The sequence below is a fragment of the Populus euphratica genome, unplaced genomic scaffold, assembly GCF_000495115.2.
Source record: "Populus euphratica unplaced genomic scaffold, PopEup_1.0 scaffold51.1, whole genome shotgun sequence".
Taxonomy (NCBI): Eukaryota; Viridiplantae; Streptophyta; class Magnoliopsida; order Malpighiales; family Salicaceae; genus Populus; species Populus euphratica.
The window spans coordinates 386,518-403,515 of record NW_011499932.1 but is presented as its reverse complement, the minus strand read 5'-3'; the positions used below and the strand labels follow the sequence as shown (position 1 = coordinate 403,515).

At 33.8% G+C, this 16,998-nt stretch overlaps 2 protein-coding genes across 2 annotated transcripts; one reads left to right on the top strand and one right to left on the bottom strand.

Moving 5' to 3' along the window:
• Nucleotides 1-2,873: 2,873 nt before the first annotated feature.
• Nucleotides 2,874-5,352, top strand: LOC105136119 (agamous-like MADS-box protein AGL6). Its single transcript, XM_011041323.1, has 2 exons — nucleotides 2,874-4,108; nucleotides 4,603-5,352. Exon 1 carries the CDS (start codon nucleotides 2,976-2,978, stop codon nucleotides 4,092-4,094), a length of 1,119 nt encoding a protein of 372 aa, XP_011039625.1. The 5' UTR covers nucleotides 2,874-2,975; the 3' UTR covers nucleotides 4,095-4,108; nucleotides 4,603-5,352.
• A 10,625-nt stretch (nucleotides 5,353-15,977) lies between these two features.
• On the bottom strand, nucleotides 15,978-16,998 carry LOC105136117 (uncharacterized serine-rich protein C215.13). The gene has a single exon (XM_011041322.1). It carries the CDS (start codon nucleotides 16,893-16,895, stop codon nucleotides 16,263-16,265), a length of 633 nt encoding a protein of 210 aa, XP_011039624.1. The 5' UTR covers nucleotides 16,896-16,998; the 3' UTR covers nucleotides 15,978-16,262.

Genomic DNA, 16,998 nt, shown 5'->3' with positions numbered 1-16,998 from the left:
AAAGAGTGTGAAAATATTTTTTAATTAAAAAAGAAAAGATAAACAGGTAGTATAAGAATCTTCATTCTATTTTTATATTTTCTTTAGTATTGTTTTTTAGGCACCGGGCATCTTTTTTTTTTAGATTAATGTGGGTGTCCGGGCCAGCTTGCGTGCACCATGATTAATCCCACAGGCCCTGAAGTTAACGACCATATAAGCCTCCAGTGGCCATCATATGAGCAACCAAGGACTCGAACTTGAGACCACAGAGGGAGCAAACCCCTTGATCCCAAATCCTTACCACTTGGCCACCACTTAGATATCCTTGACATTAGCTTTGGACGTCAGAATCAAATCATGTTCGTTTTTATATTTTAAAATTATTTTTTATAAAAATTAAAAATTATTTTGATATTCTATGTTAATAAAAAAATTTAAAATAAAAAATAATCTAAAAAGAAATCATTATTGTAGTACCAAATAGATTCTAAAACTCATTTATGACATGATTTTTAATCTAAATTGGTTTTATTAAGAGTTTGTTTAGTATTGTAGTAAATGTTTTTCAAAATAGCTTTTATTTGTAAATATATTAAAATAAAAAATGATATTTTTTTAATATATTTTTAATACCAACATATTAAAAAACTCAAAAACATATAGACAAATAATTTAAAACTAAAAAATAAAAATTTTCTAAAAACACTATACAACCTCAAAAACATAGCCTAAAAGTAACATTTTTTTTTTATAATGAGTTAAATTGGATAGAATAGTTTTTATTAAGGTAAAAGTCAGAATGTTTTTAGATACCCATCAAGTATTATCTCGATGCATTTATAATGTTTAACTATTGTTTAATTATGGTAAAAAAAGAGAGGAAAAATATCAATTGTTTAATTGAAAAATAAATAATATTGATTACTAATATTAAATAGGTGTTATTTTGCATGCTATTATTCAAGTAGGAAAGTGAAGATTGATTTAGAACATTAAATAACTCTCAATGAAACCTTTAAAGGCCCATATTAATGTTGAATGAGAAGGGAAATTGATTTCTTGGATTTTCCAAGTGAATACGTTTCTTCACTAAATTCAATTATTGAATTTGACCATTAGCAAGATACTGTCTAGCTGAATGAGATATGCTGTTAGTATATTCTACAATGAATTCTTAGCATACTCTAAAAAAATTAATTTGTTAAGAACTTTTTATTTAAAAGCACAGTCACCCAGTTTCGAGGATCCAAGCTCGGAACATGGGTTGAGTTTGTTAATAAATAAATTAACCTGAATTTATTAAATTTTTTAATAAGATAATATCATTTTAGATAATAAAAATTAAAAGAACTAAAATAATATTATTTATATATAATTTTTTTTTACATCATTAATCATGTCTCATTATTTGAACTGGATCCCTATAATATACATTAACATGATATGTTAATCGAATTTATTCAACTTAATTTATTATACAGTTTAAAAGTAAACTTGAGTGGGATTGATTTCAACAATTTTATTTTAAGCATGAATTTTTATTGTATTATTGTTTAAGTATACATACATACATATATATATATATATATATATATATGATTAAAAATTATATCTTAAATTTCAAATTTAAAATACTAACATATATTTACCATCCAAACCAATTATATCATTTAATTATTCACGACTATAATAATTTTGTGTAGATAATTTATTTTAAATATGAATTTCAAAATCATGCCTTACTTTTGCTTAAGAGTGTGGTAACGATTATTTTTCAAAGTATTTTTTATTTTAAAATTCATTAAAATAATATTTTTTTTATTTTTTAAAAATTATTATTAACATTAATATATCAAAAAAATTAATAACATAAAAATTAATATAAAATAAATAAAAAAGATTATATTTTTTCAAACACGATTTTGAAATGCAAAATTAAACAGATTCTAAATCTTTTAAAATAAACAGATTTTAAAATACTCAATGTAATGTTTTTGTACGTGCAAATCACTTGATTATTTTTGGGGTTTTAATTTTAAAATCTTATCTTATGTCCAAGAATAAAACCGACTTAGTTTAGTTAAAGATATAAGGATACGTGGAACATTAACCTAAAAATTTAATGCCAAGAAAATCATTAATCATTAATTGTCTTGTCAATTATATGTTAAAATTCTAATGATTCATTTTTTAAATCACATGGAGTTTTAGTTGAATAGTTTTTTCTATTTTTTTAATAAAATATTATTATTTTCTCATTTTTATGATTCAAATTTTTTAGTTGTTGCTAGTGTGTCTGGAGCATTGCTGCAAATAATCTTGTAAGAATTATTTACGAAATTGAATAATTCTGAAAAATCAGGTGAGAAAATAATAACCACTCAATACTAATTGTAAATTATTTTATTTAATATGTATGTTTTAGTATTAATCATATATATATTTTTTTTATTTAATTTCAATACATTTATAAATATTTTTTACCTTGATAAATAAAAAAATACGCAACCGGTCCTATGCTTGAGCAATCAATATTGAAAAATAGCATTATTTTTTTAATATTCATTTAAAATAAAAAAATAACTACCGATTATTTTGAAAAAACAATATTAAGAAAATAATGAATAATGAAAAAAAGAAAGAAAGCTTTCCCGGGCATGCGTGCAACCATACTCACGTGTATGGGCTGGACATGTGCAGCCCAAGAGTTTTAATAAAGAAAATCGAACCGAATTAGTCGATTGCATGTACAATAAGAACTAGGGTTGACCAGTTATTCGGTGAAGTGTATGGATTTGGTTTGGGCCAGGCCTGGCCCATATACGGGTCCGTCCCCTTTCTTCAAGGAAGGAAGAAGTCCCGTACTCGCAAGGATAAGGGCTCCACTCCGCATGGTCTCCAGTTTCCTTCTATATATAGGAAGACATGTTCTTACAAGAAAAGAACTACGCTGTAAGAGAAGAACCCATCAAGGCTAGCTGCAGTAGTTTACCATGGGGAGAACAAGAAAAATTCCAATGGCGAAGAGAGAAACAGCAGAGCAAAGGTCTGTTACTTTTACTAAAAGACGTCAGGGTCTTTTCAACAAAGCAGCAGATTTGTGCAGGATTTGTGATGCTCAAATTGCCATTATGGTCTCCTCAACTGGGTCCAAAGAAAAAGTTTACACCTTTGGCCACTCTTCCGTTGATGCTGTCTTCGACAGGTACCTCAACAATTTTACGGCAGCCCCGGAAGCGGTGGCATACGAAGCAGGAATCAAGTCTGCCAGTAATTCCCTCTATGAAGAAATCAAGGCATTGGAGGATGATGTTTATACTCTAATGCAAAACAAGAAGAGAAACGTTGGAGGGGTTTTATGGGATTCTTTAGAGGAGATTGAGCAGTCTAGTACTTCAGTTGAGGAGTTACAGGATGCTGTAGATATCATGGAAAGTTTGTTGGGTCAGGCCAAGAATAAACTGATGAACAACGCAACTGCGAATCTTGGTGTAAGCGTTGCTGTTGAGCTAAAGTCTGATGATTTTTTGGTTTTAGAGCCTAAACCCCGAGATGATTCTTCGTCTAGCTTGGGTGGTGATCAAGTCGGTCAGAATTCTGTCATTGTAGGAGACAATGGTGCTAATTATTCTGATTCATGTTGGAATGCTGATGGTTCAACTACTGATAGCTGCATGGATTTTCCAGTTGAAGTCGATGTGGATCTTATATGGAATCTCCTTGAGTCTTCTGATTTCAGTTCGGGTTCTGACAAAGTTATTTCCATTAGCAACAGTAGTGACTGCACTCCTTCAAGCACTGCCTCAGAATCAGCTTCAGGCTCACAAGAGAATGAGGATAATGTATTTCCTGCTACCAATTTGGATTCAGAATTGTTCAAGAACATGGAGCTTGTTGACTGTGGAACTTATAACACTATACCAGATCCTGGCTCTGGAGATAGTGACCAACATTATGCCATGGATGGGGACTGCAACGCCAAGCAGCATGATTCAGCTACTGATTATGGTTTCATGGATTTGATTGGTGAGTTTGGCTATTGTTTGACTGATCAGCTGGGACTTCCATTGCTCACTGCAGTTGCGAATCAGTTTGAAGATTGGACCAACTAGTATCAATGTCGATTTTCTTTTTGAGAATTGCAATAGTCTCATCATTGATGGTGTTGAAGTAAACTCAATCCAGAAGGTCAATGAAGGCAGCCACCAGCTGTCACCGCCCAGCCACCAACCGACCAGCCGCCAGCCGCCAGCCACCGGCCGCCGGCCGCTTTCACACCGTCGGCCAAAAACCTCCTTCACACTTGAAGGTTGAATTTTCTTATTTTGATTTCGTGTATAAATAGATAGCTAAGCTTATGCAATTATGTGTGGAGAGATTGAGAGAAACACTAGAGAGAAAGAGAGAGAGAGAGAGGGGTTGTTGTAAGCTTTTGTTTATGTAATTGTAAGCTTTGTTCTTGAAATAAAAGAGTGTGTTTTATCCCCTCTGAGTGTTTCAAAGCCACCACAAGTGGTTTCTCCCACCAACAGATGGTTGCAACCTACTATTCTAGATTCTTTGTAAGTTGTTAACCATGTATGCGTAAGTTTAAACTTTGGGGGGGGGGGGGGGGTGGAATGATTTTTAACATAGATAATGACAAGTCATTAATTATGTTTTCTTAATCAGACCAGTCCTTAATTTTCGATTAAATCTATTCCTGTTATGGCTGATTAAGGTTAGCCCCACGACTCTTGTGTCTGTGTATAATGAAATTGCTGGCTGCAGCAATTTCTCTTTCTGTCATCAGTTAGCAAAGTTTTCCTGTCATATTAACGAGTGTTAAACCTTATGATTGCTGAAGTGACCAGGCTTTTTCGTAATGGAGAATCAAGATGCTGGGTACATGACCTATTCTGCTAGTATATTCTTCAATGAATTCTCAGCATGGTGAAACCAGTCGAGCAGTATTTTTAACAAAAAACAAGAACTTGATTTATGTAAGAGAAAAACATGGATTGCTTCTGCAAATATTCATATAAATGTTCAACAATTGTCTGAATTTTCATGATATATATCTACAACCTTCATCTATCATCATATAGAGTACAACTTTCGCAAGCCGACGCCAGCTCCCCCTTCTTCAAGAAACATTCAAACATCATTCCAGGGCATGTTCACAAGAATATGAAAGGAGCATACATGCGTATGAAATGTACTCCTTTTCAAAGGCAACTGGACATTACAGATAACATGCCAAAAGGTTAGAGTGGGAAGAGAAAGACGAAGCGAACCTCCAGATCTCCAGGAAAAACTCCTTTCTGATCTTCACGAGTTAGAAAGTCATCGATATATGACTCCAACATAGTAGAATTCCTCATCACATTCTTCAAACACCTCTTTTAAATGTCGCTAAAGAACTCAAGTGAACATGTCAAGTACAGCAAACCCTGAACTGCCCACCAAAGTTGGACACACATTAATGGACGTTGATTTCTTTTAGCATTAGCACACTCCATGTGCCCTTGAAAATTGTAGTGCTCCAAGAAGATAAAAGAGGATGGTGCCAGTGAACTGCGTTTTGTATTGGCCCGTTTTGAGAAGAGAAGATGGATGGAATACACGATACCTGGATGGGGAGTGCCATAATGTACATATACTAGACATTGACAGCAATGTCAGGTGAACATATATGGGACTTTGACCTGGCCGAATCTTATTCATGTTTGACCTCATCTGTTGGATAGCATGCTAGCAGCTATCTTTGTTTTTTAGCATATTAAAAAAAAAATCGATGAAATAACATATTTACAGAGATAATCTGCAAACTAGCACGGTTTGCAAATGTGGTGATCGGGGAGCAAGATTCTTATAGTTAATTATTATTTAGCATAGCGATATTTTTTTAAAAAAAATATCAAATTAACTAAAAAAAACAAAAATCCTTAAAGATATCAGAACTTCGATCACAACAACATTAGTATCATAAAAAATATTTCAACAAAACAAATCTAACAATACCAAGAAGTATCATTAATGATAACACGAGTGAATCACACTTAACACCAAAGACAAGTATGCCACCCTCTAACTTTAAACGACAAGCATGGTCACTCAAGTTATTGTTGGTGATCTTTTTGGTGTCATTGAATTTATCTCATCCGGATTTTTCTTATAATACTTGTGTGAAATCTCTATGTGTTTCAAGGATCTTTTTCTTTCTTTATTTCCTTTTCTCTCTTTTCTCATATGCTCATTTAATAGTTTTTAAAGCATGTCGTTATTCAGAATAGCAATAAGTTATACAAGTCATATTTTTCAATTGTGACATATATAAATAGTGCTATTTTATCAATTCTCTTTTTAATTGTGCTATTCTTTCAATATTTTTAATCAATTGTGCTAATAATTTTTTTAAAAAAAATCTACGCTACTTGAATTTAATTATGTCATTGTTGAAAATAAAACTCATTCTAAATCAGATTATAAATTACCAAATTAACCTACCGATTTAAGTTGAATAACTATGCTCTCAAGTTCTCTCACACATACAAAGTAAGATGTGAATTTTTGAAAAATATCCAACTAGCATTAAATTCTAGGTGTATGAAATTGCAATCTTTGAGGGAGAAAAAAATCCAAAGTGGCAATAAATTTGAGACAACAATAGTCTTGTGAAAGAATTGTAGTGAGCTTTAATTATCTTGTTCCCATCACCCTCGTTTTCATGGTTCTATTTTGAATTTCTTTGAAAATGTGTAATAAAATTAGTTGTTTTTTTCTTTTCTTCCCCTCTCTGCTGATCAATTTAGCCAAAGGGCTTTGAGCTTTAATTTTTCAGAAATGATTAATTAACATTGTTTGAGTCTTTTTAGGTGAATGCTACCTTAAAGAAGAAGGTTACACATGAGAAGTTGGTTCAATTACTTAACTTCATCTCAATATTAGCTACTAAAATCTAGTATTGGCCAAGTTGAGAATACTAGAATGACTTGGATTGTGCCTTAGCCAACCTTTTCTATTTATATATATATGGTAGAACACGACAATAACTATAGGGATTACAACATTGAAATAATCCTACATTAATTTTCTATTCAAATATATATATGATATACATTCTATAATATATCCCCTCAAGCTGAGAGTGGAGGATCGACCTGAAACTTGAATAGAAAATCAATAAAGGACACAACAAAAAGCGGTTTATTGAAGACATTGACGAGTTAATCCAAAGAGAGAATAAAATGAATTTGAATATGTTTCTTCACAACCCGGTCATGGATAAAGTGATAATTGACCTCAAAATGCTTAGCACGAGCATGAAAAATATGATTCGCGGAGAGATAGGTTGCATTAAGGTTATCACACCAAATGGTAAGAGCAGAGACAGAGGGAACCTGCAGATTTGTTAAAAAATATTAAAGCTAAATAACTTCAACAGTACCATCTGCTAAGGCTTTATACTCAGCCTTAGTAGAAGAGCGAGCAATTATGCGTTACTTGTCGAATTTCCATGAAATCAGCGTCTGACTAAAGAATACAAAGTAGCCACTCGTAGACTTGCGATCATCAACACAACCAGCCCAATCTACATTTGTAAAACCATGAAGAGCAAAAGAGGAACCGTGAGTGATATGGAAGCTATAAGATGTCATACCTTTAAAGTAACGTAAAATGAGCTTAACAGCTACCCAATAAGAGTCTGTAGGAGCATGCATCAACTGACAGAATCTGTTAATAAAAAAACAAATATTATATTTGGATAGGTGAAGGTAACATACTGAAGAACGCCCATGATTTGACAAAACTATGTAGGATCAGAGAATGAAGTATCCGACAATATAGGAGCTTTCAAAAGAGAGATTGAAGTGTCAACAGGTTTGCAAGAAGTCACAGCAGCCCGAGTGAAGATGTCAAGAATATATTTATGCTGACAAAGCATCAAACCCATACTTGTAGACTGAACTTCAATACCAGAAAGTAGTGAACTGCACTTAAGTCACAAAGCTTGAATTCAGAGCTTAGTAACTATATTAGGCAATATAACATAGTTGAGTTGCTACCCGTAAGTAGGATATCATCAACATACATAGAAAATAAAAGCTATTAGTGCCATCAGATAATATAAACAGAGAGGTGTCAACCTTGGAGGCAAGAAAATCAATAGAGTGCAAAAAAATCACTCAAACAAGTATATCATACCCTTGGTGCTTATTTTAAATCATACAATGACTTGTGTAATATACACACATAAGATAGAAGAGTAAAGTCAACAAAATCTGGAGATTGTTTCATGTAGACCTTTTTAGTAAGAAAGTCATTGAGAAAGACATTATGAATATCAGGTTGATAAATCTTTTAATTGTGCGAAACCACAATGGAGAAGACTAATCAGATGGTGGCCTATTTAATAACTGGGCTGAAGGTTTCAGAATAATTAATGCCTTCTTGTTGAGTAAAACCTTTAATAACGAGGCATGTTTTATAACGCTCAATATTGCCATCAGCATGACGCTTGATCTGATACACCCATCCACTACCAACAACGTTCATCGAAGGATGAACGAGAACTAAGAACCAAGTGTGATTATAGTGCAAAGCCTTTATCTCATCACACATAGCATCATGCCAAACAGCATACCTGTCAGCATTAGAGAAAGCAAGAGGTTTCGAAAAGGGAAAGTGCATTACGCAAGAGAAGCAGTGACAGCGGTAGGGGAAACACCCAAATTGGCTGTCATCGACTGTCGCAGTCAAAGAACCATAGGGTGTTTGCTGATTAAGGGCGGTAATGTAGGAAAAAAGGATGGCCATAAGATATCCTATTGTAGTGGATAGGAGGAGAAATTAACCACATGATACAGGCTAGATAAAGGGATTAATGGAGAATCTGCCGCAAGTAGAGGACTGTTTGCGGAAGTAGGATTATTAGTAGAGGCAAAGTTGGTAGCATTTGGGAGTTTAGCCAAAGAAGCAGGAACAGTGGAAGAAGCAGAGGTTGTCCCAACACTAACAGAGTTGGTAGCAACTAGGACTCTAATAAAGGAGGAGCAAAAGTTGGCCTAACACCAGCAGAGAAGGCATGCTGGTAAGTAGGAGACACTGATTTGCAAGTTATATCTAAAACAGAATGGTTAGATAAACATGCATGTGATGATGGGCAAGGGAATGGTGGATGCTATAACGAGTGGGCTGGTTGTAGTGGTAGGGCTGTATGAGTGGGGAAAATGGTGAATAGAGTAGATTTAATAGGATAATAGTGGTAGTTTGGGTGAGGGAAGTGGTGGAAACCTTTGTAATCTATTCAGAATTATCAAATAGAAAACATATATTCATGAAAGCGAACATGACGGGAGATATAAATACATTGAGATGTAATGTCAAAACACTGATATCCAAGGTGGGAGGAGTTGTAACCTAGAAACACACATGGAGAGGAACAAAAATCAATTTATGATTGTTATAGAGACACAAAAAGGAAAGTAGAGACACCCAAAGGTCCATACAAAATGATAATATGGAGATTGTAGAAACAAATAATCAAATGGAGATCTATTTGTAAGAACATGAGTAGGCATGCAATTTATAAGTTAAACTGAGGTTTTAAAAACATAATTCCAAAATCAGAATAGGGGCTTTGCATTGCCCTAGAAGTGTGAGTCCTGTTTCCACAATATATTTATGATGACGTTCTATTGTGTCATTTTGTTCATGAGTGTGAGGACAAATTAGATGATGTTGTACCAATGGTCTTAAAGAAAGTGGACAGTTTGCAATCTTCATCGCCTCAATCAGTTTGAATAAATTTTATTTTTAATGAAAATTAAAGCTCATCGAGAGTTTGGAATTGGTGAAAGACAGAATAAACATCAAACTTAGCAATAAGAGGATAATACCGTATATATTTTGTGTATGCATTAACAAAAATTACAAAATAACAATAGCCAGCCAAAGAAAAAAGAAGAGCATGGCCCCATACATCTTTAAAAATTAATTCAAGTGGAGAAGAGGTTTTGTGACCCGTAGGTCCTGAAGCCAAACATGATGGTTTTACTAATGAACAACTTTGACATTGAAAATTAAGATGTTTGTTGTAATAACCCCAATTGTTAAATTAGTTTATCTGTTTATCTTTCATATAAAGGTTAAATGGAGCAAAAAAATTATTTTTTTCATTGAGTTCACCAAAATTTCTAATGAAATTTCGGCAGAGTCTCCCCTATATTAGGAGGTTCCAAGTTATCGATAATTTACCCTGTATATATTTATAATCACATCCATAATTAGTACAATCAACCATTTAATTTATTCAAGAATATACTCAGGACAAATCTTCATACCCAATCTCTATCTCATATCACATGCATAAATTAATAATTAAGAGAACCATTCGAACATTGAAATTTCATATATAGACACAACACAATTTAGCATTCTAAACATAAGCTAGTATATTATAATATCCCAATCATAGATTGATAGATTTAATATTTCATAAACAAAATAATACGAGTATATTATTATATACAGGTTACATGTTTACTGCATAACAAAATTACATGAATAATTTTTAAGTTCCTAACTTATACAAAAAAGGATCAAGGAACCTAAATTCTATTCTTTACATGATTAGGAGGGACCTGCAAAACATAAATTTCCCATATAATTTTAAAAAATAAGATACAAACAATTTCACGAAAGAAAAATCATACAACACATCTAGCTACTTAAGTCATATGCAATTTTATACACCATAACTAACCCCTTTTAAGGATTAGCAAATTGGTTTCCTTTAATTATGTTCCTTTTCTTTTTTTGTTTGTTTTGTTTTGTTTTGTTTTTGTAATCCAAGCTCTGATTTAGGGTATTCACCCTGCCACTTCTCCCCACGTATTTTCTTTCTCTTTTTTTTTTAGGCGGGGCCAGACTAGCTGATTAGACTGGGCCATAACTGGCCTGATCCAAATTTTATGCTAATTATTTGCAGAAATATGAACACTTACTATTCACATTCTATAAGCAACCAAACAATTGTAGAAGCTGCGGATGGGCGGAGGAGAAGGCTACCGGGGTCTGTGGTCACGGTCGTGATCAAGAGGTTGAGTTGATGGTTTAGACGACGGTGTTGCGAGGAACGGTGGAGGAGTTGGTGGCTGATGGCAGAGGAAACAGAAGAAAACAAGAAAGGCTCTTAAGAGGAGAGAGAAAGGTTCATAGTGGCTCTCGGTGGTTGTTTGGGGGTTTTCTATGGTGGATCTGGTGGTAGAGAAGCTGGTTGTGGCTTCAATTGGTGGCTAGAGCGGCGAAGAGAGAGAGAGAGAGAGAGAGAGTGAAAAACACTGCAGAAAAAGGGGCAGAGAGGCTGGTTTTTTTCTCAAGTTTTGGACCCAATTTTCCCCTCCCCCAGGCTATCAACTTCGCCTCTATTTATAGCTGATGGAAGAGGGTAATCTCGTCTACACAAGAAAAAAGATCTCAACCCTTGATTCGGTCGGGAAGTATCTCAACCGTTGGCTTAAAGTGTGCCTCATGAGTTGTTCAATCTGTAGAAAAAGGTTGCCTGAGTTGGCCTCTTTAGGCAGGCGCCGATGCCGTCTCGTCACCATTCAAACTAAATTGTTCAACTGGCGCTATAAAGCAAATACATGAGATCACTTTCGTGCATGTTTTGTTAGATTTGATGGAGCCATGAATCATTAAATGCATCTTAAAAGTAGCCATCCGAATTGCATTTTCGAGCAAAATCGGGGAAGACAATGAACAATGTCAAACGACGCGTCGTTTGTTTTTTTTTTCAAAACGGCGTTGTTTTGGATTGAATTAGGATTTTTAATGATTTTCAATTCAGTCCTCAATCTTTCAATTGATTTCAATTAAACCTTTAATTAACCCTAAATTCTCGATTTAATACAATTAAGCCCCTGATGAACTTTAAATGAAAATCCAAAGTTACGTGTCTTTTACAATATGGTCATTGACATCGAATTTTATCAATTGAACCCCTAATTGACCATTAAAATTTCAATTTCTTCAATTTCACCCCCTGGTTTTTTATCAATTAAGCCCCTCAATTTTGGCATCTTTTTATAGATTGGTCCTTGGATGTGAATTTCTTCAATTTAGCCCCTAATTGACCCTAAAAATTCAATTTTCTTACAATTTAACCCCTAATTTTAATCAATTAACATGGTAAAAAAATTAAATTTGGTCTCTTAAAATTTCAATCTTCTCAATTAAGTCCAAATTAGGTTTCCAAACTTAATTTTTCACCAATTAAGCCCCAAATAGAATTAATTTGACCCATTTTAAAGTATAATTAAGTTTTTGCACTTAATTAAATACATTAATTGGATCCAAATTAATTCTTAAACATAATTAAAATTTAATTTGACTCATGATTAAATCAAATTGACCTATTAAAAATTTAATTATGTCCATGAACTTAATTTTTATGCAAATTTATCCAAAAATCATTTAATTTGATCTTGAATTTATATTTTTTTTCTATTTTTTGGCATAATAAGATACAATTAGGCCTTGAATTTTTTTCAAATTGCAGCTTGATTCTTCAGTTTGCTTTCTCCACGTTGTCAGCTATTGTTATTTTTTGATTTAAAAAAATTATTTTTTTTAAAATAATTCAAAATTAAGTTATAACATATACCATATTCATTTATGTTGAATCGTTTTTACTTAACATGCTTCTAATTTAGAATAATTTTAACTTATCTTAATCATAAGTTGTTTTAAAAACTATTTTTGAATTAAAAGTAAGTCACGATTCAGAAATTATATCAAACCTGTCTTAAATAGAAGTAAAAATCTCTTCGATGTTAAACATTGAAAGATTGCTCATTACATTTTAATGCCTTTAATGCCGCCAACGAACACACAAGCAATTAATTTACATACATTGTAGGCATGGCGATTTGTCTCTCTTGTACACTTCTTATCCAGTTCACATCTCCACCGGCACTTCAAAGCCATAAATCAATAGCTTCGAAGCTCATGCTTATCTCCTGAAGACAGTCTCGAGAGACGCATCCAGTGGTGGAGCTACCAGGGTCCATTCACATGCTATGTTTCCTAGCTATAAGCCAAAAAACTGTATAATAGGACAGTACTATCGATGCAGTTATGGGAAGTTGTCACTCAATGAAAATCTCGAAGAGGCAGGTAAAATACGGACAGTATACACAGCTGATCAAGAAATACAAAGGTAGGTTCTGTAGTCCAACATTACGGGTCCCCGGTTCATTATTATGACCAAAATTGTAGAAATCTCCGGCCTATGAATTTCCTAGATGGAAGATATCGTTGCCTTTCTCGTTCAGTAGGGCTTGGATCTATTCCCAGCTTCATGTGCTTGTTGGATTAGAGATAGGCTTGGTCTTCATGCAACATGATAATTAAGACGTGCAACTATATAAACAATCACTGAGTTTAGGGTTTGGGATTCTCTTTTTCTCTCAACCTCTCTAAATATACTCTCTTTTTTCGCTTGCACTACCATATTCATGACATTTTCAAGCGGTGTTTCCTCTTTCATACACTAACTTAATTATCGAAATGTCTCTTATCCCGCTAAAAAAAACTTGTTTTAAGAGTATATAGATCATATGCTTCACTTACAATCTTTTGTGAAAAGTGCCATGCACCTCATCATGCTACCAATTTGTGTGAGGGGCGAAGAATTAAAAGTTGGAAACAGCCATTAACACTAGTCAACTTTGTCTTGGCTAGGTGGTAGTGAAAATGGAAGGGCGGGGAGCGGTGGGTGGATATTAATGAGGCACTAAAAAATTTCAATCAGCTTTCAACAAGAATTATACGTTTGATAATTAATTAATATCTTGATTCTAGTAAAAAAAAATTATTAAAGTGATTAGTATATATAAAATTATTTTTTATATAAATTTAAGGATTTTCAAATGCATAAATAAATATTTTTTTAAAAAAAATATAATAATATTTTAGAGAGATAAAATCTAAAAATATATATGCTAAAAATATATATTAAGAATAACAAGATTACAAACCTAAAAATTAAAGGATTCATGAGATATTTATAATTCATAAATTTTGTTTTTTAATGAAGATAATAGGCTAATTAAAGAGTTATATCACTTTTATGATATTTTAAATTATATTATATTTAAAATAGAATGTATTAAATTAATATAAAATATTAAGATACCGTGTAGAGTCCTGAAAAAAATTTCAAGATAGTTTTACGTTTAAATAAATTGTTTGAGCTAATTATAAATAAAAAATATAATCATACATATTATCTAGATCTAAGTATGATAGGCTCTAGTATGATAGCGTTAATCCATGGAGGTGCCAGGAATGCTCCCAATATGGGCTCATGTTGGGTCTAGACAACAATTTAGTTATATCCCTTTGAGAATATGTTGAGCATGAACATGCTAGATCGAGTTTATTGATATTTTTTTAAAAAAAATTTGAGTATGTTAAATTTAAATTGGATTTATCATATATAAAAATAAATAAATAAACTCAATTGATTAGCTTTAACACAAAAACTCAAACCTAGTTTCCAGAAGAGCTAGGGAGATCGTGGTTTTTAGTCGGTTGACGCGGTGAGGATGTGTTTGGCCAAGTTTAGAATTCGCATCCCTCAATTTCAATCACCCACCATGATATTTCAAACACAGCCGCTCACCCAGAGTCACGGGAGGTGAAACGATGGAGTTCGGGGCCTCGGATGAAGAATACTAGAACCTATGAGTCGAAATCGATGCAAAGGAATTCCTATGAACACCAGAGTCGAACCGAACAGGAATATCTAGCTATTTTACTTATAAATACCAAATTAATCTTCGATAAATACCAGACCCTCATGTTTAGTTGTATTCAGATGCGCCATCATGTCAGCCCACATGCTTTGCACACAAGTAACATGCTATGCTTTCAATTATTTGGAGCGTGAGATGTCACTTGTACACGTAATGATATGAAATGGACCTTCCAACGGCTTTGTGATCAAGACACCCCCCGCATCTTTTCTTAAGCATTTATATCTTCCTTTCTTTTATAAAATAAAAAATGTGAGAAATAAAAATATATTATTTCTTCCTTTCCTTTCCTTGCTTCCATGTCTAGAAAATGAGATATGCCCTTTTATCTTAGCCCAAAATTCATAGTGGACAAAAGTATCAATCAGCTTTTAGGTATGACGCGCACGTTTCATTGCTCCTCTTTCAAATTCATCATTTATTTATTTTTTATTTTGGCCGAATCTTCAATATTATAACAAAAGTTATATTTATTTTAAAATTCAAGATAAACAACATTATTCATTCGGATGATTTCGCCACTCAGACCACCAAGAGATTTCTTTTGCTTCTTATTTCCTTGAAATTTCTTTTTAAAATCCTCTGAAATTCCCAGAATATTCTCCTTTTTTAAATCTTTCTGCTTAGACACGTTGAGTCAGCTGTCTACAGCTATCAATCAGTAATTATTTCCCCCCCTTTTCCCTTCATTTTTCAGGACATTATTCTTATTCTTATTATTATTAGAGAATTGTCATAATTACTTAATTTTCTTTATTCAAGAATTTCCATAGTTATTTTATTTTGATGTTAAGTCCATGACCACTTGCTTAATTTTCCATGGAATCTCCATAGATGTCCCGCTAAGCAAAGGCAAAATTAAATTTCAAATCTTCAAAAACTTTGAAGTCTCGGCCAAAACGCCACGGCGAATCCATACCTGCACCAATTAATAAAAAAGTAAAAAGAAAAATAAAAATAAATAACTAAAAAAGAAAATAGAAAGAATATACCTCGCTCCAAACTCGACGCGAGTGGTAACGGCACACGTAACGGGCGACGAGTAAAGGACCCATGCTATGAGTGAACGGGACGGTGGTAAACGCGGCAAACATAACGCTGCAAACATCACAATCCCATCCGAAAATTTGGAATCAGATTAATTAAATCCTTAATTATAAGGATTAAGATCTAAATTCTAAAGATTAATTATAATTATAATTTTTAATTTTAGGTTTTGGAAAATTAAGTCTCAAATCTCTTTCCATGGCAATTGATATGTACAATAAAAAGGATTCTCTTCAAATCAAAAGTCGAACACAAAATCTAACTCATCCGAGCTGACTCAGCCCCAAACTCGTCGTAGATCTATGCAACAATGTCCACCCCGCCGATCCGACTCGGTCCAGAGCGAGTTGACGCAGCTATGCACACCTTGACCGCCAAAAAAATGAAAGAAACCAAGAACACCAACCTGTGTTAAAAACGCCGGAAAAATCAACAAATTTCATCATCGGCTTTATACATAATTGATAACCGACTCTGCCGCGGCTGGAAGGCTCCTCGCCTCCGTTGCTGATGCGATGAAGGCCTAATCAAAGCCGTCAACGCTCTCTTCACCCACTCGCCTTCAACACCACCGATTCTAACCAGAGAATTCGTCATCGCGGACCGTCTCATATTCAAACGATGAGGAGTGAACATCTCCGGATTAGAAGAACTCGAACTTTTCTTATGCAAACTGCACCGGAACGAGCCTCGATGTGTTGTAGGAGAACACATACAGGTCCTCTTCGGAGCCGAGATCGGATGGCTGCGATTCTTTTTCGAAACGGATATTGACCGATTAGGAGAGGTAGATCGGTCAATAGAGAAACGAAAAGAAGGAGAAAGTGGAGGACATGATGAGTAAAGATTGACGCGTGTCGGAGACGCTGATCGCTGATGAGAATTCCGAAAAAATGCGGATGGTGGAGAATAGAAACTTGAGCTTGTTGAGGATGCAAAGGCAGAAGCTGATGAAGAAGATGAAAGACTATAATTGTTGTGTGTTTGTAATCTTCCACTTGGTGATAGAGAGCGTAAGACAGGACCACTTGATCTCTTTGACCGTGAAGAACCGGCAGCCATTGTTGAAGAAGAAGAGCTTGTATCAGAGAAGATGAGGGTTTTTTTTTTTTTTTTTTTTTCCCCCCTCTATAAGGGGTTTTGGGTAGCTAGTTTGGCAAACCTA

What these genes read in the sequence shown, in the direction of transcription:
- LOC105136117 (XM_011041322.1), bottom strand. Translation starts at nt 16,895, where the DNA reads ATGGCTGCCGGTTCTTCACGGTCAAAGAGATCAAGTGGTCCTGTCTTA.
- LOC105136119 (XM_011041323.1), top strand. Translation starts at nt 2,976, where the DNA reads ATGGGGAGAACAAGAAAAATTCCAATGGCGAAGAGAGAAACAGCAGAG.